General features: G+C 40.0%; 7 protein-coding genes across 7 annotated transcripts; 3 read left to right on the forward strand and 4 right to left on the reverse strand.

Annotated features, from left to right (window-relative positions):
* Positions 1 to 179: 179 nt before the first annotated feature.
* Positions 180 to 3298, reverse strand: MELLADRAFT_73209 (uncharacterized protein; the record flags this gene model as incomplete). Its single annotated transcript, XM_007416441.1, has 7 exons — positions 180 to 910; positions 984 to 1164; positions 1243 to 1956; positions 2128 to 2472; positions 2586 to 2648; positions 2740 to 2863; positions 2923 to 3298. 4 exons carry the CDS (start codon positions 2352 to 2354, stop codon positions 602 to 604), a joined length of 1431 nt encoding a protein of 476 aa, XP_007416503.1.
* Positions 3299 to 4612: 1314 nt separating this feature from the next.
* On the forward strand, positions 4613 to 6213 carry MELLADRAFT_111964 (uncharacterized protein; the record flags this gene model as incomplete). Its single annotated transcript, XM_007416360.1, has 4 exons — positions 4613 to 4688; positions 4774 to 5231; positions 5474 to 5854; positions 6196 to 6213. The coding sequence occupies 4 exons, from the start codon at positions 4613 to 4615 to the stop codon at positions 6211 to 6213; spliced, it is 933 nt and encodes a 310-aa protein (XP_007416422.1).
* Positions 6214 to 8999: 2786 nt separating this feature from the next.
* Positions 9000 to 10576, reverse strand: MELLADRAFT_79270 (uncharacterized protein; the record flags this gene model as incomplete). Its single annotated transcript, XM_007416440.1, has 2 exons — positions 9000 to 10331; positions 10434 to 10576. One exon carries the CDS (start codon positions 10305 to 10307, stop codon positions 9474 to 9476), a length of 834 nt encoding a protein of 277 aa, XP_007416502.1.
* Positions 10577 to 11800: 1224 nt separating this feature from the next.
* On the reverse strand, positions 11801 to 12948 carry MELLADRAFT_93694 (uncharacterized protein; the record flags this gene model as incomplete). Its single annotated transcript, XM_007416439.1, has 4 exons — positions 11801 to 11833; positions 11923 to 12763; positions 12848 to 12882; positions 12946 to 12948. 4 exons carry the CDS (start codon positions 12946 to 12948, stop codon positions 11801 to 11803), a joined length of 912 nt encoding a protein of 303 aa, XP_007416501.1.
* A 1634-nt stretch (positions 12949 to 14582) lies between these two features.
* MELLADRAFT_67920 (uncharacterized protein) lies at positions 14583 to 17763 on the reverse strand (the record flags this gene model as incomplete). Its single annotated transcript, XM_007416438.1, has 8 exons — positions 14583 to 14622; positions 14718 to 14873; positions 14955 to 15207; positions 15300 to 16666; positions 16693 to 16895; positions 16986 to 17064; positions 17115 to 17470; positions 17551 to 17763. 8 exons carry the CDS (start codon positions 17761 to 17763, stop codon positions 14583 to 14585), a joined length of 2667 nt encoding a protein of 888 aa, XP_007416500.1.
* Positions 17764 to 20791: 3028 nt separating this feature from the next.
* Positions 20792 to 21604, forward strand: MELLADRAFT_73211 (uncharacterized protein; the record flags this gene model as incomplete). Its single annotated transcript, XM_007416361.1, has 2 exons — positions 20792 to 20959; positions 21042 to 21604. The coding sequence occupies one exon, from the start codon at positions 21143 to 21145 to the stop codon at positions 21407 to 21409; it is 267 nt and encodes an 88-aa protein (XP_007416423.1).
* A 1377-nt stretch (positions 21605 to 22981) lies between these two features.
* On the forward strand, positions 22982 to 25433 carry MELLADRAFT_93697 (family 27 glycoside hydrolase; the record flags this gene model as incomplete). Its single annotated transcript, XM_007416362.1, has 12 exons — positions 22982 to 23149; positions 23240 to 23331; positions 23452 to 23571; positions 23670 to 23727; positions 23796 to 23854; positions 23921 to 24031; positions 24102 to 24245; positions 24295 to 24406; positions 24484 to 24580; positions 24658 to 24778; positions 24858 to 25221; positions 25302 to 25433. The coding sequence occupies 12 exons, from the start codon at positions 22982 to 22984 to the stop codon at positions 25431 to 25433; spliced, it is 1578 nt and encodes a 525-aa protein (XP_007416424.1).
* Between the last annotated feature and the right edge of the window lie 324 nt (positions 25434 to 25757).

Consider the following 25757-nt stretch of genomic DNA (forward strand, 5'->3'; position numbering starts at 1 on the left):
AAGAGACTCATTCTTTTTTGATTATTATCATGACATTTTTTTTCTCAAATGAGAACAGTCCCTATTGAAATATGCTAGATCGTTTCTACTTTTGAGACTCATCTGGATAATCTTGGAAATTCTTTTGCGGATTTTCAACACAGAGAAAGAAAAGCTTAAAAAACAACTTCCCAGCTTATAAAAAGCTCCTACCTGCAACTTTGCTTTACATGAATATGGATAACAATTAATATGGACGGCAGGATCGAACAAGAGTATGGTGATTGAAGCCAAACACGGCTTCCTTGACCTATGACGTGGTCTGATAAAATCGTGGTCGATAAGTATTGTAAACGATTCAAGGTAGAATGATACATGCTAATGATGGATGGTAAAGTAAACATATTTACAATGAAGAGAGACTGAAATGAAGATATGAAATCAATGAAAAGAACTCATGTGCTACGCGACGTTCAGAATTGAGACATATAGACCCCCCAATGTGATTGCAATCCGATACATTTGACAAGATCCAGATTAAGTTGATGCAGTTTCCAAAAATTGATTGTAGTACATAGACAATGAAGATGAGTCTCTCAATCGCATAAGAAGCTTAGTGTTTCTATGAAAAACTAGACCTCTGTGAGCTGGAATTTATGTGATGCAGTGATGATGTTAATGATTTTAGCTTCAACCAGATGTCTTTCCTTCCATTCTCGTCACTAGGCCACGCTAGCCCTGCCCGACATAGTGCACGTCCAAGGTTTCCAACTTCAACAGTGTGTTTGATGGGTATGATGCCCCATCCTTCGTAACCGTGAACATGTGAGTTGTGCCATATGTTTAGCCCTTTCAGCTGCTGCATGTCACTTAAAATTCCCTCTCCCGTTGAGCCTATCCTCAAATTCAACTGCTTCAAATTCTTGCCAACCTGTATCAGATCAATAACACCGCCGTCATAAGTGAATTGTGCATCTCGGTAAATTATGAAGTTTGATGCAGACCTTTAAAATATCTTCGCACTCCCACCAGTCCATTTCCGGATTAGGAAGTGACTGGCGGCCAATAAGACTGAATTTTGATAGGCTTGGAAGTGCTCCGACGAGCTTCAGAATATTCCATCTGTCCACGCCTCCAGTAACATTTTGTTCGTCTATGATCCGACAGCCAGCATCTACGTGTAATCTAAATTCAATGATGCAAGGTTAGATTTCATCAGCTCGACAAAACTATGCGCTTCCACCGTAGTCACAAAAACTCAACTGTTCTAAAAACGGTGTCGCACTTGGAAGACGCTTTAGTAGCTCAAGATCCAAGACACAATCCAGTCCGAAATGAAGTGATCGAAGACCTGAAAATTCTAACGCTGAGGTATTTAGATGATCAACTAGAGGAACAGATAACAAGCTCGAGCGGAGTATATCGATGAAGCGAGAAGAGTCTAATCGAAAGCCCCGGCAAGAAAGTCTTTGTAAAAGCGGATGATGATTCACAAGGCTAAGGAAGCTTTCCTCGACTGCGATTGGCGACGGGCCATTCATATGGCGACAAAAGGTAGCCGAAGGGGTCGGGATCGTTACTGCGCTGAGCTCACTTAAAGAATTCAATCGGGGAAACACGACTGCAGGACTGAGTAAGCTCGGTAGCTGACTAAGACGCAGCGAGGATAATTGGACGACGTGTGGGACAAGTTGATGGATGGAAAGAAGAAGATCTGAGATTGCACAAGGATTGGTGATCTTGATGATTATTTCTCGAACGTGTTGGCCATAAGGGATATCTTTGTGCCCTCTTGGAACGCGTGGCGGCGGTGAAGCGGCTAACAAATGCGTTAGGCGAAGAATATATGCCGAGTAGACTTCATCATTCCGGTTCGGGACCAAAAGCTTTTGAAAGTACAGCGGGGTACTGAGATGAAGCCAATGACGGGATACAAGGCGAATAGGGGCAAGGGCTTTCGACCTTTCTTCTACATCGCTGCAAAGAAGAAAATCACGGCGAGCCAGAAGGATACACGCGGAGTGCGTGACATTAACATGGCGCAATTTTTGCCATTTGATACCAGTCCAATAATCATAATCAGCATCTATCGGTTTTGTGTAGAGACCAAGTGGTCTGTCCAATTTTCAAGACGAAAATTATACGAACATCAGCGTTTCTACTTCATCCCTCCAACCCAAGTGGAAGTGGTCGACTTCCTCGTGCCGGCAAGCAGATTCAATCACAAAGGAGAATATCCGAAACCATACTTCAGTAGGTATCCGTTCAGACTCAAATTTACCTGACAATTTGCTACTGCTGGCCGGTGACGTCAGTAAGGATTTCTCCCGCTTCTGATCGCATGATCGGGATCTGTTGGAAATCTTGGTCGTCATTTTGGCAGAGGTCTAAAACTACAGCTCAAAGTCTAATCAGAGAATATAGAAGAGGTACTCGAAATCCAATTCAAACGAAGTGATCCAGGAGTATGAACCGCCTATCGCTATTGACGCGCTAGTGGTAGGAATCGGATGTTGGTGTCAGAAGCTTGGTAAGGTACAACTACTAGGTAATCTCTTGACGAGCTCCAGGAAGACTGGCCAAAACAAATAGGTGCGCAGACTCACGAAGTGCAAATGAACGGACGAAGTGGCTTATGATCGGGAAAGGCCACGAGCTTTAGTGGCGTTCTGCATCCAGAAGTCAGAGATAACAACAAACTCCATGCATTAGTCACACGAAGCATAAGGATGAGTCGTAATCAAATCCTTTTTCACGCACATCGCGTTTTAAAACTTGGTTGAGAAGCAAAGTCAACTCTGCAGTGATGATGTGCTGACAGGTTTTTTCTTCTTTCCAATACGAGGGGACGTGTCACAGAAATTCAGGCTAAAGGCAAAGGTGTCTGTGATATCTTGAGTTATAGGACGATGATGAAGAGCAAGAGATCAAAAGGCTGCTCACGAAAAAACTTGTTGGCTGAGACCGCAAGTCTGGGCAGGTAGAAAAACTACTTTCAATAAACCTTTCTTGATGTGGCCTTAGGTCAATGGTAGTGATTTCGAAGACTGGAAAAGCGCGTGCGTTTAATCAGATTATTGGACTCTGATTAGAAAACAGAAGGGTAAGATGAGACGATAGTTGTCGGATATTATACTATGATGAAAGGAAGATACAAAATATGAACAACGATCAATTGCTGAGTGATTCCAACGAAAAGAGTGAAATAGAGTGAGACGTTGTGCATTCAAACTGTAAACTGAAAAGTTCTTCGACTATATAAACGGAAACACTATCATCTTCCAAATGGAAAGATAAAACTTGCCCTGTCAAAGTTGGGAGGTGTGGTTCGTAATTTACTCAGGAATTCCACCTCAGCCTCCATCTTGGCTCGGCTTTCCATCTAAGGAATATTTTCACTTGGATTTTCAGCTCAAAGATTACCTATCCGCCTTACTTTGATTGTTCATGATCTTTTGCTTCACTTTTTGAAGGTCCAACCCGTACCTGCCAGCTCGGAAATTCATAGTTCACACCAATGTTCCGTCTGGTGGCACACAGATTAATTGTTGTTATGTGTCCAAACATTCCGAATCAAGTTGGTTTTCCCCTCAAGGCTGTTGATGTCCTCAAGTGCCAAGTAGGGTTGAGCCTGGTGCCCCGGGCGATTCACGGGCGATTCAAGGACAGAGCCCATGACTTCATCCCGCCTGTCACACAGACTCAAGTGCTCCGAGAAAACCCCATCGACTGTCAGGAAATGACTTGTGAGATCGCAATTTGCAGAAGAAGTTTCATCAAAAGCTCAAAGCTATTCAATTCCCCACGTATCACCGATTCCCGTCGCAGCCAAGCCACGGTTTTCAATTACGAACTCACAAGCGCGTTCGTTCTCTGAGTTGCCTCCTCCGGATTTTGAGCGCCGTAAGCTCTCGCCGATTGTCCTTAGAGTGAATTTCTGGATTGATGTCATCATCATTCAATTCTAACCACGCGCCAGAATAACCCGCATCCCATGGTAAAGTGTCTGCCGATCTGAGTGCGTCATGGGCTGTTTTGAGTGCAAGAAAACTCAGCCGTGTTCCGGCAACTTGAAGCTATGTATGTATGTATGTATACGAGGTGCGAAACGACTCATGGTTGAGGATGTTTTATGCCCATTATACCTCACGTCCCGTCCGGCGCGACGAGACATGGTCTACACGAAGCGATGTTTGCTTGATTCACTGGATCAAGAATCAAGAACAGTCGATTTTTTGACTCTTTGAACATAAATCTTATCCTAGTGTGTTATGCGGTCGTTGAAACTCCAAGACTTGTTGCTTTCTCTCATCACTCGTTCCTATGAAATACATACAAAAGAACTCCACAGACGTCACAAATCTACATCGGCTCTTTAATTTTCTTGTGATACTCTTCGTGTGGCTTTACAAGTCAATACTACCAGACGGGAACCCACAGCGTACATGACTTACGCAATCCTCAGCCTTTCTTTTAATTTTTACTATCATTTAACCGGCTTTACGTACGAAGGGCATAGACGATCATTCCATTTTATTTCTATTTTAATTTATTTGGTAAATTGCCGCGGGTGCATACCTATGCATACGTCTTCTTTAGTCTAATTGAAACTTGGGCATCTCATATATGCGCAATGTTGAAGCAACCGAACCCGAATCCGAATCAAAAGACGAGGGTCAACATTTTTAAACCCCAGACATTTACCTCAGGTATGTGCACACTTGTTTGGCTTGCAAAATTTCGACTTCGAGGAATGACATCTTATTATTGCAATCTTTTCGTTTTTGGGGTCAGCCCCTACAGCCCCTACGTTTCCCCATAATGAAACCAATCCCCAGCAAAACAGAGGGAACCGGGCCTTGCCTTTAACCCCAAATTCTAGCACTTCTCCAGTTGAACCAAACCATGAGGCAACTACCAAATTTCAGGGAGAAGAACACTTGGAAGTCCAAGCACCACCGCCCGTCTCAACTCTCCCGGTCAAAGTAGTGGCTGCAATTGGCGTCATCTTGCTACTTTTGTCCTGCAGTCTTCTAGTCTATAAGCTTATTCAAGATTGGAGAAGACAGGAACCATCATCAAGGGACAAAACATCAATGGATATGGATCAAAATGGAACTCAAGGAGCAAAAGGCAAAATTTTGAGTCAACAAGGTGGCACCCAAGATTCAATATCTAGGCCCAAGGTGATACATCTTGGGAGTCGTGTACTCAAAAGAGATACTTATAGATCCCAAGATAGCTTTGGCTATGTAGGTTTGTTTTTGCAAGAATAAAGGTTGTAAAAAGAACTCGAGCTCAAACTTACCAACTTTTCATCTTATTCCATACCTTTCAAAAGCCTGATGAAAGACTATTTCTAAGTCAACATCTCTCACAAAGCAGGTCTGACTGGCATGATAATATGAAGTATTATATACACCCTCCAAGATATGAGGAAACACAGGAAACTATTGAATCATATCACAAAAACCACAACCCTGATGTCATACAGATTCCACAAATCCCAATCAACTTGGACACACCTGGATTTCCTGGTACTAGACTTAGAAGGAGTTTTGTCCTAAATTTCAATCCATACCACCATTGGGAAAGAGCAATGAATCTCCAGCACAAAGAGATGAATTACTTTACTCAAGCTATGGCCTCAAGTTCAACCAACAACCAATTCTACAATGAAAAAGCCCTTCCACCCATCCAAACCAAAACATTAGCAAGTCACCAATGCATCAGCATGAATGAAAATCAAGTAATTAGAGATGACTTGCTTCTAATACCACAAAACCAAGAATTAGAAATCAGAACCCAAAACTTGCACAATGAACAACAGGCACTCAATGAAGATATATTTTTTCTTGAAAATGTTGAGCAGAAGGTTGACTATGTTGACAGCAATCACAAATTTCTTTCTATGCATTCAAAATATGATGTCATACTCAATACATGTGATCAAAGCAGGAAAACATCAAAACACAAGTCAGTTGGCTCAATATAATGGTACATAGCAAAATCAAACCTTCTTGAAGGCTCTTCCTTTTCAATTAAACCTTAACAGAACCTCTCAAATCAATGAAATTCAAATACTTGAACATAGTGGGTTCATCAAAGATAATGTATTTTTGAGATAAATCATATAACTCATTGCTGCATGTTCTGTGTATTCACTTGCTAAATTAGAAAACACACTCTTTGGTTTGTTTGGATCATCTTCCACAGATAAGTGAAGCTCTATAGAAATAAAGTCCCAATCAGTGACCTTGTGATATCCCAAAAGTTGAGAGCACAAATGTCTGCAAAACTTCATGCATCACATCAACCAAATTTTGAGTTTGTGGCTTATTGTATCTGGTCCATCTTAGGTAATGTCTAGAACATAACTCAACAAAGACTGCCCACAGTCAAATTGACCCCTTTTGGCTTAACTAAGTCCCTTGCTGACCCTAGTTTGAGCTGGCCAGTACAGGTCAGCAAGGGACTTAGTTAAGTTTGCCTTTTGGTCACCATGGCTTTAACATCTTGACAAACATTGATTGTGGATTTGTGGAACTGTTGAGACTTTTATGAGATGAAGCTTTTTACCCAATCCAGGTTTTTAATTTGTTTTGAATGAGGTGGGAGAATTTTGCACCAAAATGTTTACACCAAGTTGGTTGGAAGTAGCTGGTGAAAAATTCAAAAATACCCAGCCTATTATTGGATTTTATACCAATTTTGCTTTTTTCAATTTGGTGTGAAATAATCGGGTGTGAATAATTTGATGTAAAATTCAGGTGCCCGGCCGGACTTGTAATTTTACAGCTTATCTTTTACACTGCATTGCCTGGTGTGAGAAATTTGGGTGTAAAAATCTCAGACCCCAGGCAATTCTGATTTTTACGCTGAGCTCTTTACATGTATTTGACTCAGTGTAATTGTACCTGGTGCAATTATACCACTCAGTGGGGGGTAATGTGTACTTCTTGTAAGATGTAGAACAAAGCTTTAGCTCTTTACATGTATTTGACTCAGTGTAATTGTACCTGGTGCAATTATACCACTCAGTGGGGGGTAATGTGTACTTCTTGTAAGATGTAGAACAAAGCTTTAATTTACCATCTCCAAATATCAATCAACCTAATCCTGATACATCTAATACTTCCCAATTTGAACCAAAAGAAGTTTGAATTCAAGAACAACTTCAAAGGTAGGCATGTTGTATAAACACCAGGTTAAGTTGAGAATGAGAATGATTGGTATAAGTTGGGTTAAGGATGCTGTCAATTGAGGATGGTGATGAAGGATGGATGGTGAGTCAGAGAAAGGTGGTGGGATGGATTTTCAAGTGACCTGTACAGCGATTTACACAGGGGTTGATTGGCAGGAAAGTTTGAAAAAGAAATCACAGAATGCAAACAAAATGTGATATTATTGCATTCTTGGAAATCAATGAAAAAAGACTTCTTATAAGCATTATGTGATTTACAGAATGCTTGTGAATAAGAAATCAAACATACTTCACAGAATTTGGTTTCTTGACTTTCCAGAATGTGAATTTTCACAAAAAAGCACTTGAGTGAACATAGCCTTAGGGTTTTCAGTCTAGTTTGCCCTTGGACTGGCCACATAATGCAGTCACCAGACTCACAGTGTGCACTGCAATTATGTACCTACTGATGAAGCTGGATAATGCAGGCCAGAAGACAAGGTATCAGATTTGGCTTCAATCACTCCTGTCCCCACATCACCTTCTGTTCCAATTCAATCTCATCTGAAAAAACTGGTTCCAGCAATGTTGGACATTGTAAGAGAAAAAGTACCGCCAGTCAAGACTGTCCCAACTCATCACAACCTCAATCAGCACCTGTGAAGAACAAGAAACAGAGTACAGTTATGGTTCTTGATGAAAGTTATTTGATCTATCTCACCCCTTTTTTAATACTAGAGACTATGTGAGCATGCCTGAACCAGTTCAATTGTCATATCACTTCAATTTTCAACTCTATTTTTGATCATTCAATTCAAATGCAACAACCAAAAACAACATGTAGTTCACCACCCTCATTACCCCTACTTAAAACCTCAGTACTCAGGTCTACCCTATTTCAAAGCTTTTGACTCTAACTTGAAACATATTGAAATAGTGTATTCATAACACACTGAAGGATGTAATAAGTGGCAGTCTTACTTATAGGAGAATGTAAAATATTCCCTTGTACTTGGATCCCTTGCTTGTGACCATCTCGCAGTATCAGGCACATCTTGCCTGTGCAAATGCACCTTTTCATCTGTGGCAGATCTTATGGTGCCTAGTTGTGCATCATTAACAGGCAAGATGATTCAGAAGCTTGTAGGAGCACACAAGTGGTTGAAGTCAAAGAGATCACTATCCATTACTTTTTCTGAACCTGAAGCTTATATCCTAGCTTACAAATCTTCTAACACCGAGGCTAAGAAGTAGTTTATGCTTTCTTCAACTTATTTCCTTTTTCTATGTCCCTTGATAATTTCTATTCATTTTTGATTTTCTCACTTTCTGTTGTCTGCTAATCCACTATACTATCCCCTCTCTGCCTCAGATCATGTGGTAGATACAGCTATGTAATCAGAAATAGCTCACAAAATAAAATAACAACTGTCTTTCCTTTTTCAAAAGTTTATGTGTGTTCTCTCTTTTATCCATTGGACATCATCACTCTGCCATCCATGGTATAAGTGATCAAACTGGTGTTTTAAAAAATTGACCATGCTTCTATGTGCTACCCAAGCCAATGTTGACCATAGCAAAGCAATATGACATGTCACTTTAGGAGGTCATAGCAACCAGAAAATGATAACAAAGTGGTTTGGTCTCTAATAATAGTGCAAGTTTTCTGCACTTGTAAAAATATCATTTATAGTGCAGCAGAGGAGAGTGTGGTGGTATTGTGGCTGTACTGTACTCAGTATATGCTTGGAGAAATACACTTCAGAAGTATGTAGAACACATGATTGATGCAGAGAAACATGAAGAAATACAACAGTGGAAGAACCAACACAATTTTGCTGATGACAAAATGACAATTTTGCAGATCAAAAGAACTTTGCATGGAAAGATGCAAATGTATTGAGAGTTTTTGAGTTAAATACACTTGAAATAATATACTTCATAAGCTGGCCACACAAGTGATTCAGAATGATAAAAAGTTGAAACAAGAGTAAGCTGCCACATGGTAAGATGAGAGTTTCATAGGTAGAAGGATCAGATAAAGAGGAATGCTAGAGGCAGTTTTAGGGTGAAATGTAGACACAAACTTGACACAGTGGTTAATATGTTGTGACTTTTGATGAATTTTGATGCATTTGTAAACCCAAAGTGAAGGTGTTCATGGTAGGATTGGCTTCAAAGCTATAGGTGATTTCTAAAATTGGTTTAGGTGAGATGAATAAAGCTGTAGTATGTTTTACATTGAAGACCCATTGATGAAATTTTTATCACTCTTGCTTAAGTCTTTAGATGACACTGATATGTAGATGTATTATTTTGACGTTGACAAATGTGATTTCATGATCTTCTCCAACTTGTCTACCCGTTTGACAAGTATTTCGTGATCTGACTTCATCTTGTTGTCCATTCTATTTGAATTTTGATTAGATGATTCGTTGTTGGAACGGCGTCCTTTTTCAGATCGCCTTGGTGTAGTAACATTTGACTTAGGAAAAGAGTTTGGTGTGAGTTGTCTTCTATCGGCCTCAAAACCCATGCTTTTATATACGACGTCGTAGTTGAATGGTTCCGAATTGTATAAGGACCCAATAAGAGGTTGTAAACTTTGGTCTTGGTTAAAAGAGTTTAAGAATATGCAGGCTGCCATACCGGTTGAGATTGTACCAAAGTCAGGTAAATCAGTCATATAATCTTTGACCAGATAAAGAAGATTATTAAATTTGTTCATATGTTCTCTGATTGAAGTTCCAGGATGATATCTAAGTTGATGTAACTCTTGATGCTTCATAGAGAATGTTACGACACATGATACACCACAACTTTTACCAAGTTCATGAAAAGTTTCTAAAAAACTTTTATCAGCATTGAATCTCAATACGCTATGGAGTTCAGATGATACTATCCTCCGAAGTAAGTGGGATGCCCAAGCGTTGCGTTGACGAAATTCGGCAGTTGATAGATTGCTCTTCGTCCATTCTTCATCTAGTAAACCTTCATAACCCTTGCTAGCAAGATACATCTCAAGCCTGAACTTCCAATCATACCAGTTAGTCCTTTTGAGTCTCATTGACGGAGTTCCAAAATCATCATCATCATCTGAGCCTGAGAGGTTGATTTGTGGGTGATTTCTTTGTGATCCGGACATCGCTCTAGTTTGTCTTCCTTGAGTCTGAACGTCATTGTAATATGGATGGAGTGAAAACATGCAAAAATAAAACGCCTCATCAGATTCGAAACAAACTGGAGGGACGGAAAGCAATTGACTATATACCTACGCTTTGCGGTTCAAGGAGCACCTCCTAATCCAATATCAACGAGCGTTTAACGCCGGGGTGACCTGATTTCTTTGTATTTATATCTTCTCGTTTGTCGTTTTCTTGGCTAGATAAGTATGCTTCAGATCCTGATAATGAAGTTGGAGAGTGATTATGTAGTGTAGATGAAAATTCAAATTGGCCTCTTTTGCAGAATAAGGCATGAATTCGGTCCTGGCCACATGGGACAACCCCAAAGAGGGCTGGGCCCGAGCTTTCACAGCCCACTAAGAGATCAAACAGAGACTCTACCTTCCATCTGAGATTGGGGAAGAGTTTACGCTGATGGAATTGTCATTGAATACCCTCTTCCTTGCTCATTCAAGGATAGAACGGAGTCACAATTGCAGTCACAGTGTCACTGATGTTCTTATCTCTTACCAAATGAAAGAGCTTTTGAAACAAAGTGGTTATTGCACAAAAAAACAGAAAGAGGTTACGTCGGATGATGAGTGCTTCGATATTGACTTATTCAGAATATTTTGCCAATGAGACTAATTTATCCTCAATTTCTTGATAATAGTTGCAGGTCACTTGTTACTTACTTTTTGGAATATTGGGAATGATAGGTACTCAGAGTAAATGATGTAATTGTTGGGGTTGTGTTTGTGAAGGCAACATCATCTTATAAAATAGTAATCTCACATCATCTGGTAGCACGTCAACGTGCACACACCAAAAACATTTCATAGAGGAAGGATAGATGCTTTGAAGAGGTCTTTGGATGCAAAGACCCATTCCCTTTGTCTAGGTGCTCAGAAAGCAAGTTCAACAAAGGGGTGCTGAGCCTGTCACTGAAATTCAACAAAACTAGAGAAACTGTTCTTCGCTTGTTTTTTCGAATCCCTTCGTGTGTGCACATCGACGTGCTACCGGAAATTATACACGGTGATAGTAATCTCACATCATCCTGTTGACCATTCAATCCAATTACCATTTCTTTCTCTTTACCTCATTTCATAAAAAAAGAATAAGTAGAGAAAAACAAACCAAGATAATAAGTTAGCAAAGAAAAAATCTATGACCAAAGAAATCTTTTTCTTATTTATAAATATAATTTAGAGATGATCAACTTACAAAAACTCCAACATAAAACCCTAAGGTGCCCTCATTAAAGAGATCAAAATAAATATTAAAACAATGCAAAAAAAAATCTCCCAAGAATTACAATACTGAATGATCAAAACATCATACAACATAACAAAAAACACAAAACATGAAGCATAGAGGAATGCATTCAAAAAGGGTATGAAATCATCATTTTCTGAAACACCTTGCATTGAGTCAGACACGCATGCAAAGATAGTATTGAGAATTATCAGAATCATTGGATGTCTTCTGTAGCTGCCTGATAAGCCTAAGTGTGCAAACCAAAGGAAACAAGAAGACAGATCAGTATTTTTGATCATGATAACTTGCAAAACATAAACCTCAAGTTGGACTAACCTCTTTATCACCTCTGAACCCAAGATAAGCCAAAGCAACAGTGATCCAGAAACAAACAGGCATCCCATACTGAGACAAAGCCTCAAATCGAACTTTAAGTTGACCTTTAGTGCTCAAGTTAAACATAGACGTTTCATCCTCATAACTCAAGACGTTTTCAACTACTGATGATGATCCAGGTCTTGTACAACAAAACGATCGATCGGTTTCACCAAAAAAGGAAATCAGACGTCCAAATGTGCTTAGAGGGATTGAGGGTGTTAAAGGTTGTAGTAAGAAATCGATTTCCAGAGTGGCTTCGTCTGAATTTGTTGAATCAGGAGTAGGATGTGTGTCTAAACTAATTGAATCTTCTAGGTTTGATAATTCTGATGGAAGTCGTAAGGCTATATGACTACGAGCCGTTGTAGGTTCATCCTCAGATGTTGGATCGCCACGAGAATCGGGTCGGTCAGCAAACGTTGAGGATGAGACGACGATTTGGGGTGCGTCGAGATCATGAGTGGTCGTCGAGGTACGCTTTTGGCTGTGACGGTTATTCGGACGACTCGTTGATCCAGAGTTGATGAAAGGATCAGAGGTTCGTAATGGACTATTGGAAGTGGTTTGTGAGCTACTAGAGGCTCTTGGTGACATGTTGGAAGCAGTCGGAGGCCTATTGACGTCTGTTGTAGGTGGTGAACCAGATGTTGAAGTAGATGGAAGGTGAATCGGACTGAGTCGAAATATAAATCGGTCTTCATGAGTAGGTCCACGTAGTTTCAAAGGTTGCAATGCAATATGAGTACGCGGATTGGTGTAAGATGGTGAACGGATAACGAGGTACCATCCTCGAATCGGTCTGAAGGCGATCACGAGATTTGTATCAGCTTCCAATGTGTTTTGGATTCGTATTTGTAAAGGTGTAAAACATCCTCAGACACACTTGTGAATCGTCCAGAGCACTTGGCCTGTAGAGTCCTGTGAGAAGACGTTACTTCAGCTGAATTTTCTAGTTTTCGGTTATTATAAAAGCTTACGTACCATCACACTCTCCACGATTTCATCATCAGACAGGGTCCGTGTCTGAAGGCAACACAAAGAACATCATCAGTCCAAAAACCCACATCCACACATTTCAAATCAAGTGTGAAAAAAAAAGTCTACTGCGTGTTTAAGAATCCATATGAGAACATCACACGAAGGCGCACTCGTTGAAGATTACCAAGTCGCTTGATAAATAAATTGAGATTAGATGGCTACTCAACAGTTCTCCATAAGATTTGTCCTGATAAATCAGTTACCAATAATAATCTTCTACCTAGATCCAGTTCAGAGCTATCTTTTGGGATGGGTGTTGCAGAGAGGTATCATAGAAAGAAAAGCGTTTGTGATTGATAAAGGAGACCGATCTCGGTAAGTAAGTGGGATAAGATGGTTAAGAGGATGACGAGAGAGAGTGACTGACGTTGAGACCTGATACTGGACCACTTGGACTGAAGGATGTGAAAGCATATAGTGAGATTTGATGCTTGATTGAGTTTCTTGAAGGACTTGTTTCTTGGTTCGATTGGTTTTGATGAGAAATTGAGAAGAAGTCAAGTCAGAATGAAGAGTGACTCAGTGGTTAACCGTTCCAGCGAGAAACCGAAAACAAAAAAATAATCGAAAAATGAAATTACTCGTGACCGGGTTTCTTCAGAAGACAATTATCCGTCTACGAGGATACAAATTCAATTCAACACCAAGATTCCCTTTCACTCAAGATCTCATTGAATCCCAGACTATTCCAGGATATCAAACTCACACAGCCCAACAGAGCTAACAGAGCCCAATAGTGAACACCGCCTTTATGCATGTACACAGAAACCCAGTGAGCTCCTGTCAAGGCTCTGTGTTGCAAGTGAAAACAGTTGAGTTCTTTGATCTTCATAGTTTTTATACCTACATATCATTTGAGGGGCTAGGGAGTAAAGGTCCCCATTTCATACCTTGAACAGACCCATATAAATCATAATCCTGGAGAGTGGATGTTTCAGAGAACAACATTGGGAGAGAGTTAACTCAAGGCAAGGGAGATTGTAGAGCAGAAGAAGCGCTTCAATTTGGCTTGTTTGTGGATATTTCAGGTATACTTACTATGAGTCAATACCAGAGCCTGAATTCTCGTGGTATCTACCTCTTGCTATTCGAAAAAACTGGAGTCAAATTCAACGTGGAGAAAAGTAAGGAAACCATCTTGTATCTCCAGAACTTATCTTTACTATACAGATTGTGATTGCTGCATCATGATCTATTGTATGTTCTAAAGCTTACACAAATTCTTACCAAAGACCATGAAGATGTGATTATGTCATTTGGTTTTATAAAAATTGTTGGCAGAGACAAGGTGGGTGATGATGACTTGAATCTGATCTTTCTTGGTTTCTGTTATGGTGAAATCATCGTTTTATGTACAGATATACTTGAGCCCATGATGATCTTCAATATGTACTCAAGAAAAACTATTCAGACCAAATTTGATTTCAATTCCTCGGAACAAAATTATGATTTTTATGCTTGGATGTCTGGTGTACATATATGATATAAGTTATTAATTTTTCAAGACGAAAAAGAAGAAGATTTTTTATAGATTACAAAATACGTATGATGATGAACTCAATAAGTTTTTTTAAGTGAATTCAATCTAATCTCTTTCCCATAAAATCACCAAAATACATCCTAGAAAGTATTATCAAAGAAGAAGAAGATTAAATTTGGTGATCATGTTTTTTAGTTTACAAAAAGAAAGAGAAAATAAAATAAAGTTAACTTACGTTGCTGGTCCCATTTCAGGATTAGCTCTTCTATAAAGACCGAATTTAATCGAAGTAGAAAGATTTCCCATGAATCCAGTAGCATTATAAGTTAATAAATTAATACCCGAAAGTGCATCAAAAGCTTGATATTCAATTCTACCTTCATTACCATACCTAATCAAACAAAAAAAAGAAACCAATAAGCATAAGTCATAAGATTGTTTTTTTAAAAAGATAGTCAAGATTTCAATTTACTTTACTATCATTTGATGTTGAATTAATCGATGAGAAAATTGATCAATATCAACATCAGTACAGCCACTTGAACATCTAACCGAATCTTTCACAATCGCTTTTCCATTCAAAGCTTCCAGTGTGACTACCGGTCCACTTAATCCTCCACCTCCGCGTGTTAAAAGTTGCCATAGATGAAAGAAAGTAGTCGTGGTAGTAGAAGTAGCCAGGAATGCCTTCCAGCTGTATTCCCATGTACTTGAATCTACTACTCCTATATATTCAAAAGACCAGCAAAGATTTATCATCAGCTTACAATCATTTCGATAGGAAGAAACAAAAGATATATGAAAAAAAGAAACAAACCTGCTACATAGACTTCGATTCTTTGTCTAGCAGTAGCATAAGAACCATCACCTAAATGTTTATCTACATCACCAGATAAACTCATCCTATAACAATCTTGAATTAAATTCACACCAATCAAAGAAAGATCACAACCACCATGACTAAATTCACCAGAAGATTGCCATTTGGTCATCAAACCACCTTTACCAAACGATTTATCAAAAGAACCACTGGTAGAGTTTGTTTCAAATCCATTCGTATATTCGGTTTTGATTTGGGTGATTTTGTTGGATAGGTTTATACGACTTGGGATAAAGTTTGTTGATGAGGCTGAGAAACTTCCGGGGTTTATGTAGGGACTTATTGATCCTCTTTTACGTGATGCACTGGTGTTGTCGTATCTGGTGATGATATCTGATGGGATTGTAGGTTTTGATGAAGGGGTTGGGATAGTAGATGTCAGAGATCCACTACTGGTCTTGGGTAAAGATGCACTTGAGGATGAGGATGATTGGGATGCACTCTTGCTCGTATTAGAAGGTAAAGGTAGGATAGATGATGTTGGTCTGGGTATACTTTTGCTCGTGGTAGAAGGTAAAGGTGAGAGGGAAGACGACGCTTTGGGTATACTCTTACTTGCACTATAAGGCAAAGGTAGGACAGAAGATGTCGCTTTAGGTATCCCAGTGGAAGGTAAAGTTGACGAGGAGACCTTATTGATAGAACTCTTCGACGGTGTTGGTACGGTTGGCCGGGGTTGAGTGGACGTACTTGGAGAGGGAGCTAATGAGGCACTAAGACGAGATGGAGTATTTGTAGCTTTCGAAGATGATACAGTCGAAGGGGCAATCTTACTCGAGCTCACTCGAACTGGTGAGCTCGAAACTGGACGCAAAGAAGTAGTCGGCTGCGTCGGAGATCGACTTGAGGACATGACAGACTTGATAGCAGAGCTTGGTGTTGGCCTCGGAATCAAAGAAGTGGAAGTCAAAGAAGTGCTAGTTACACGTCGGGAACTTGAAGAAGTGATCGGAGGGGTTTGCTTATTGGATGAGACAGAAATGGGTGCTTTAGAAGGCTGTAAGAAATCCCGAGTCAGAGAAGGGTGACGAGAATACGTTGAAGGCAACACTTTAGTTGATGTCTGCGATGATGGAGACTTTAAAGGTCCTGGCGCTGATATAGTAGCAGGTGGCTTGGGGGAAGAAGTAGTACGAGTAGCTGCAGACGAAGTAGAAGAACGAGACGGCCTCGCAGGTGACGATGACGTCGAGATCACACTGGATTTGCTTGATACCGGTGATTTAGAAGACACTGCTCCGGTTGGGCTCGTAGGCTTTACGTGTTGAAACAAAGGGATTTTGGTCGGACTCGCAGTGCTCAAACTCGAAGAAGTTACGGAAGAACTGACAAAATATAAAGAATGTCAATCATATGGAGCATTGTTTTATTTGAAAAATCAAGTAAAGCAATACTCAACCCTCCCTTCAATCTTGTTGTCGAATTCTCATTCGAAGTAGTTGTGGCTTTCTTTTCAGTAGATGAGCTGGCAGCAGGTTTCGGTGTAGACGCTTTTCCAGTCGCCGCGTTGGGTAGCTGGCGGGGTTTGAGCCCCTGTGAAGGCATTACCGACGCCCATATTTGAGCAAGTACTTTTTAGATAGGAGTGACTGGAGAAGACGCGAAGGAAAGATATGCACTTACATTCGATTTCGGGGTGATGTTAGATTTGGAAGCTGTCTTCGCTGATGATTGCGGTTTGGAAGACACTTCGCCATTTGGTCTTGCAGACTTGCCATATCGAAATAGAGGAATTTTGTTCGCAGCACTTACACTAAGCGACGACACCAGCGGATTAAAAAAACGCAGAGAATGTTAATCATATGAAGCAATATCAAATTTAATTCAATGAAAACAATACTCAACCCGTTCTTTGATTCTGTTGTTGAGTTTGATTGAAAGTTGTTTGCTGAGGTGATTTGACCAACTGAGGGTACACGCTCTGTGTTAATGTTATAGCGCATGCGATTCTGAGCAGGCGGATTTGAAGAAGTTGCAGGGTTCTTGTCACCAGATGAGTTGACAGCAGTAGATTTGGCTTTTTCGGTCGCCGTACTGCGTTTGTTGAGAGTGATTTGATCGAGACTGCCAGACTCGCTGTGATTGGCTGCAGATGAGGCGGATCCGATCTGAAGAGGTTTTATATCGAGTTGCCATTAGTATATGTTATCTTCCTGAGACTAAAACTTTTCACGAAATAACAACAAACGTTGAGTGGAAAAAAATCTGGCATTTGACCTTCCATCCGGTCAAACTCTGCATCTGAAATTGAACAAGGCTCAGGCTCTGCGCCCAAGACTTTATCACCATCAGAAATAGTCTCATTAGCAGAGAGTATCGCGTTTGCTGAAGCCCGAAGTAGAGCTAATGTTAAGAGAGCTGGAGCCCAAGGGAAGTATGATTGTCCTTTTCGAGTCCACATTGAATTTGTAAAGAAGGATGAAAGTGTCGAGAAAATAAAAGAGTCAACGAAGTGGGAGTCAAGATGTTCAGTATACCTAGGAAAAAATGTGTTCCAAAGAAGCCTCTAACGAGCTGATTTCATGAATCCATTCATCGTCCAAATCTGCTCTCCATTGACAGAAACAAAAGGATATGATCGACTTGGGCTCCATAGGCAGAGCGTGCACTGAATAGACAAAAGAATTCTGATTTATCTGACGCCAGATTCGTCATACGAAGAGCGCAGTTATTGTAAAGATTGACCAATTGTAGACTCCTTCACATTTTATCGTAAACTATATCCGTATGTCGGTCAAGATCTCTCGAAGATCTCAGTGAAGGAGTTTTTGAAGGCTCAATTGAACAAAAGATAACCGGTTTTGTGTGGATTGATTGTGACAATGGAACTTTTTCAGTGTTCATGAACAAATTGGTATAGCGTCAAGATACACACATTGAACTTGGCAAATCAATGCCATGGAAGCTGCTCAAGAATGTCATAGAGTCTTCTTTTCGACGATGTAAAGATATATCTTTCCACCGGAAAAGGGAGTTGAATTATGATTTGTCCGCTTCAGCCTGAAACATGCCCGTGAAAGGGAAAGATAGCATGCATTCGGGTCCTCGAACGCATTGAGCGCAGCTTCGAGAGTAGATTAACAATCTGGATCCCCTCAGCATCCATTGACGTAGAATCCGGGATCAAGCAAAGTTTCAAATAATCTTTCCAGTATGTCGATCCCGGTACCGACGATCGACCCGGAAGATGCTCCGAAATCAAATCAAGTTCAGTTTGGATTCGGAATGGAGTATTTAAAATGGAACTAACAGGAACTACTTGACTTTTCACAAGAAAGGGTCATCATCAGCTCAGCATTTAACAAATCAACACTTCAGATATCAAAATTGTCAAATTTATCAAAACATCAAACTATCAATCTAACATTCAACAAGATGACTTCTTCATCCGACTCATTACCATTTGTCTTGAAAACCAATTTACATCCAGTCTATCATCATCCAATCTTACCACCTATCTCAGCTGATTCAATCTTAACTAGTCTTCAAGGTAAGTCTTTTCAAAATATATATATGCCCTCTATACCAATGATCTCATTCAATGTGATATCATCTCAAGATATACCTTGAAGTTGAGGGTCTGTAGCATCGACAAATTGCTGCCATTCCAATATATCAAGGTTCAATTCTAATCCTCATTTTGCTTTACTTCTGCATTCACAGCTTCGACTAGATCTTCTTCTTCTAAAAGACCACGTTCACCTTCACCCTCACCTTCACCTTCGAGCCCTTCAACCCCTCAAACTAAAATTCAAAAATTATCATCATCATCATCATCAATACACTCACCGCATCATCTCAATATTAAATCAGATACCCTTTCTCCATCTCCTCAACTCTCAACCTTAATTGATCAATCTAACCCGCATACCCTTTCCAGTGAATTACAACTGTCTACTTCAATCCCAATAGACTCACCTAATCTTTCTAATGTCAATCAGCTCAACTTCAAACCCGCTGTCTCTTCCATCGATTCGATTCCTCAAAATGAATGCTCACTCTCAAACCTTATACCACATCACAGTACCGATCAACCCCTCCTCTCTCCTTCAAGAAACCTCATCGAACCTGAAAACATACAATCAGACCCACATTCTCTTTTACCTACACTTGACTGTTCTAATCCACTCCCATCTTCCGAATCCTTAAATCCTCATACCATCAGTCTTGCGGTAGAAATGTCCATGGAGCCGGCTATAACACCCTCATCTTCACCTCTGTCGTCACCTCTCTCATCACCTCCTTCCATCGGACCTACCCACACCCCTCAAGCCGCACTCTCTCCAACAGGTCATCTGGCGAATCATCAGCAACCTTTAGATCCTCAGGAACATCAGATCCAATCATCATCCTCGCCACAAAAGCTCTCATCACATACTTTCCAAATGCCTACCTTCTTGAAGCTCACACCAAGTAAACCGGCATCACCTCTTACAATCCCATACTCGCCATCATCAACTCAAGTTGTACGGGATATACCTCCATCGACATTACCAGGTCTCTCAGCCTGCCCTATAACATACCCTACCTCCCTATCATTCCCATCTCTCGACCCATCTGTTGAACATTTTCCAAACAAGTCTACAATCCTACAACAAGAGGACGTACCCAAATCACCCGACGTACAAAGCTCATTGCCCGAAAACCCTCCCCAAGAAACTCTTCAGACTACTACATCTACTTCAATCAATGAAACCACACCTCCAAATCTCAAAAACTTTAATTCTACTATCAAATCTTCACCTGGATCCATCAATCGGAGCAAAGGATTCTTCTCACGCGCAACAATGAATGAACGACCAGATGAGATGAAAAATGTCTTACCTAACTCTATTGAACTTGGATATCTCTTTAAATCTGGATCATCTCACTTATGTCCTCCTGATAGATCACCTCCTTTGAGAACTTCTCCAACTAAACCATTGATCATGGAGTCTACTACATCTGCACTAAATGTGAGTTCGATGTTCTTTGAATCTGACTAAATGAAAACTGGAAAGTAAGATCAGAGTGCTGATGATATATTCTCTTTATACTATTCTATCCTTTCTTTTTTATAGTTATCTGAAGCTTTGGTAGAATTACAGTCAGAGAAAGAAAATGGAGAAGGATTCTTGACAAAGAGACCGACCAGAGGATCAAAAATCAGTCAAAGATTAGAAGCGATGAAAAAACAAACCAAACGAAAAGCTGGAAGAGTGGAAAGTAGTATCCCCATTTCGAATCCAACTGCTCCATTAACGATCTTTAGAGAAAGTAATCCAAGACATTTGAAAAACGATTCTAATCTTAAATTATTAAGTGTGACTAAACGATTTACTTCTTTGAATGAGAATAGAGTATGTGTTGTGAAAGTGGAAGATTGGGAAATGAAAAAACCTAGACCGACTTCTCCAGTTAGTTTTAGTAAAACTTGTCGAAAGTATATCAAAGATCATGATGAGGATGAAGATGAGGATTGTGGGGTTAAAGATTTAGGGATGAATGAGAAACCTGCATTGAGGTTTAGGAAAGTGAAATGGAAGAAACCTTTGGCTGAAGATGTTGAGATTGTTGGAAAGTTAATGGAGGTACCTAAAAAAGGAATCTTAGTTAAGGTTTGTGTTTTCATACGTTGGTTCGGTTTGAACTCGTGTTTGATAACTGATCTCATGAGGTTTTCTTTGATTTCTTGATTAGAAAAATGAAATGAAATTAGATTCAGATGGGAATTTAATAGGTGAATCCAAGATGAAAATCTTACCTGAATTTGTAATTGTAAAAAGAAAAGTTTGGTCAAGATGAAATCAATCTTAAGGATTGAAAATGATGATTGGTTCTTTTTTGGTTTTTTTTTTCATATTTTGGGGTTTTCTTTTCTCGTTTTTTTTTCTTGTATTATCATTGTGTTTTTTTGTGTTTTCTGTAGAAGGAAAGTAGTGGTTTTGGTCTTGGTGGTGGTAGAAATGTATTGGGTACTTATTGTATACTTTAGTATCTCTTTGGTTGATCTTCTTTTTGTGTGTGTGGGTGTGTATGAAAAGATTGGAGTTGGATATCTACATTGATCAATGGGTTCATGGTTATTCTTTTTTTTTCAAGTTTGTCTTTCTTACTTGGATATTTTTGGTTTTCTGTTTTTCTTTGTTTTCTTTTTCTTTTTCTTTTCTTTGGTTTTCTTTGGAGTTATATACATGTGATCAAGAGGATTCTTGTTATAAAGTTTGTTGTTTTGAAAGATTCTTTTGCAAAATGATACTGATATATACACATCAACAATAATTGATTCAAGTCTCATGGTATGAAGAATGCTTTGGTCTTTGCAATATTCTCTTATCATGATTGTGATTATAGATTATTCTGGTTGTTTATTTGTGATTTAGAGGTGAAAGGAATCACACGCTTGAAAGGTTTTTCAGTTTTCTTTACTTTTTTAAGGTGCTGTGAGATCATAAATAAAAAAAAAAAACAAGAGAATAAGTTTTTTTTGTGAATGAAGTAAGAATGTTTATTGGTCAATTTTCACTGTGACTCTTATCAACCATCAGAGCAAAACTTCCTCAAATGGTTTATCAAAACAGTTTAGTCACGTCAGATGTGAAGATAGAGAATTCAAAATTGGAAAGTGATTGTGATCTTGAAGAAGTTGGCCACTTACCTTTGTGGCTCTGCCAAATTAAAGGCTTTGGTCAAGAAGGGCAGTCACACTCCTGCTGGAAACAAGTGCTATGACATCTATTCTCATAGTCCATTCCCATGTTATTCGATCCCTTACAAATCGGCATACATCCAGACTCATCATTCCTGGGTTCTGCACAGTGGGGTCTCACAGCAGCGATAAGCTAAATGACACGGCGGGTGGACATATTTAAGGGAAGATTGATTCTTTCCATGTGGTCAAAGCCATGGGAGTAGAAGGTTTTCTCTTTTTTCTATCCCTGTCTGAGCTCATTCGTGTCCCCATGCCAACAAGGCATCCATTTCTCAAATTTAGCAGACGCGATACATACATGCGCCACGATGAACCTGGTTGTGAGGTTGTTTTCAGGATATAACAACCCATCAGCGTTCCAGATGTCATTGGGATGATATTGAGAATCATTGTCAGATGACAGTAGAGGGTTATTGACTACTCGCTATTCCACTCGGTTTTCCAATCTTGCGACTCACTTTGGTTTACAGTTTTTTCTTCCCATTTTTGTATTGACCTCGTAACTTGTGAATAAACCATACCTTTTCTCTTTTTGATTAGAAGAACAATCTCTTTACCTACACCAACAACGCTAGGAATCTATCCACATCAAGATCGATCAGTGGCCCGAGGAACGGGTTAACAAAGACGAAACCTCAAAATCAAGAACATCGACCTTGAATTTGATTAGGCTTGACGTTTTGAAGAGTTTTCCTTCAGCTTGTTGAATTCCTTCGAATTTCAAAACTCTCGTTATATTTTTTATACCTCACGGGCTCGACCAGTACACCGTTCTTGAAGGAAATGCTGAAATCATTATTAGCGTTAGCATTTTTGGCAAATTCCAGTTATGGACTTAAAAATAAGAGGGGCATAACTCGTGAGTAGCTCACCCCAATTACCATGGATGTAGAAACTGAAGGTGTTGTAACTCTTCATCTTAGCTACCATGGGGTGGAACTCAGCAGTAGCATTTGGTTGCGGAATTGATGAAAAATCGATGCGACAGCAAGTTGACCTCATGGAATCAAGTGGATTACGAGATTCGGGTTACGTGACTTTCATTCTGGGATGTGGCTGGCAAGCTATTGACAGAGCCAAAGATGGAACATTCGCAGTGAGTGACCTTCGTACCTCACCCATTATCCTATGCTAACTTTACAATCTCGTATTTCTTCGTCTTTGATCTGTTCTTCCTGGCAATAAGGCAAATCAACAAGCTTTTCCGAGCGGAATGAATGGGATGGCTAAATACGTTCATGGTAAAAAGATGCAGTTTGGACTGACATCAACTGCGGGGTTAGCAGATTTCACTTGTCTTGTTTATTAAATTCTATGAGGTCTGGAGTAGATCCCCAGAGGGGTTCCTTTTACATTGTGTCTCTCAAATATTCAATATTTTGCATGACTGTCTTTTAGGGATCATCCTTGCGGGACCAGAGCAAAAGCTCATAGTAAGATGATAGGTTCACGGAATCATGAAGTAGCGGATGTCAAGACATTTGTTGGTTGGGGAATTGATTTCTTGAAGATGGAATTGTTCGTGCACACTTTCTTTAGTTTTTCGGTGGTTTTGAAACTACTTCCTGTTCATAAGCTAACTTGCCATCCTAAATCTATATTACCCTTTGGATCAGCTGTTGGGCAGACAACCCTCATACCCCGGTGGATTACAATCCCAATTTTAGTGTCAAGGTGCAATTCTTCCACCATCTCATTGGTTCTATTTGTTCAATCAATCTTACATTCCATCTTCCCCATAGGACCGCTTCAAAGTGACACGAGATGCTTTGATTGCTAGTGGTGCACCTGTTACTTATGCGTAAGCTCTGCATTGGTCGTCTTAGGTGATGAGGAACTGATCAGTATCTCCTTTGTCTATAATCAGCATATCTGCCTGGGGAATCCAAAACCCATTATCGTGGCCGGTGAAAGATTATGCTAATTTGTGGCGGATAGGAGACGATGTCGCTGGGGCGTCAGATACGTGGAGTCGCGTGTTGAGTGAAACTTGAAATATTCTTTGCAGTTCTGAAAACTCGAACTTAACTTCTCGCTTACTTGTTCAGCGTACGCACAATCAATCAATTCGCTTCCGAAGCTTGGGCCAACGAACCTGGAACGTTTGCAGACCTTGATTTATTAGAAGTTGGACAAGGTGGTTTGACAAGGATTGAGGTTATCACTCAGTTTACTTTTTGGGCAGCAGCGAAGTGAGCTTCCATTGTTTTCAGCACATGATATTTCATCTTCGTCTTCAAGCTCATCTCGTCATCGGAAACACAGATCACCTTTGATCATTTCCACAGATCTCACTCGTCTAGATCCAAGCCTGATAGGACACTTCAAGAACCCCAAACTGATTGCTGTCAATGTATGTACTTCTTGATGATCTGCGTATCATCAGTCGATTTGACGGTACCATTATTCATATGACTTTGCGATCAATAGCAAGACCCCCTTGGAGCAAGCATCAGATTAAGACGACGATACACTGATCAACATGACGTATGGAGTGGACCACTCAAAGACGGAAGCGTCGTAGTCGGTGAGTCATGAGATCAACTTCATCAATAATTCATTTGACTTGCCGGAGCTTTGAAATCTGACTTGATCTATCTCTAGTGATTGTCAACTTTTTGGCCGATACGCTTTTGATCGATTTCAACCTCGCGGATCTGGGCCTGTTGAGTGCCAATATAGTCGACCTATGGACAGAGGACGCCCTTGACGTATGGAACACGACGTAAGATACTCTTTGATAATTGATGAATCTTTTCAGACTCAGCGGTGCACCAACTGAACTTCTCTATCAACACCATCAGTATTCCATTACAAACCTCTACTCATGGTGTCCAGCTGTTGAAGCTTACTGAAATGGTTCCCAAGCCACCCGTGAAATATCAAAAATATCCTGCCATTGGTCCAAACTGTGACCTATACGGGATGGCCGCAAAACGTGTGACAGGGACCGGATTAGCAGTAGCCGGAAATGTTGGAAAGGGAGCATATGTTCAATGGCACGACGTCGATGGAGGAGACCAAGGAGGAAGAAAATACGTTACCATTGATTATATCATGGCCGATAGTGAACTCGTTATCAAATCAGATTGCCCGCGTTGTCGGGAAGCCTATATCACTGTGAATGGCGGACCTGATGTCAAGTTGAACTTCCCAGCAAGCGGAAACGTAAGTTGATTTTGATACTACCTCACTTGAAAGAAGAGGAACTGACAAATGACTTTTTCTTCGCATGGCCATATCATCAGTCTTGGGATGATGTGTATAGAGACTATCTTCTAGAAATGGATGGCTTCACACCAGGACCTACTAACAAGATCAAGATCTCCAATGGAAATGCCTTGACTCCGGACTTGGTCAACATAGGAGTTCAAATATGATTTCATTTGATTAGATACAAGATTTATTGATACATTACACATGGACGTAGATAGATTCAATTATTGCTTCACGAGAGCTGGTTAATCATCAGATTCATTTCTCTCTTTTTTCTTTCAGTGTATAGCTTACAATTTATCAATTTGAATCTTTTTGTGTACACAATCACCAAGAGAGATTTCTGTGAGCATTTTAGTTTCTTTGTGATCCTGGCTGATCCAAGTACAAAGGCTGAGCGGATGAGATTTTTGAAACCTCCACTCTGATAATAGAGTTTTGCCAGTATGACGATTCTAGCTATGCAGTCTACATGCCATGGCATATCT

The sequence above is a fragment of the Melampsora larici-populina genome, assembly GCF_000204055.1.
Source record: "Melampsora larici-populina 98AG31 unplaced genomic scaffold MELLAscaffold_60, whole genome shotgun sequence".
In the NCBI taxonomy this organism is placed as follows: domain Eukaryota; kingdom Fungi; phylum Basidiomycota; class Pucciniomycetes; order Pucciniales; family Melampsoraceae; genus Melampsora; species Melampsora laricis-populina.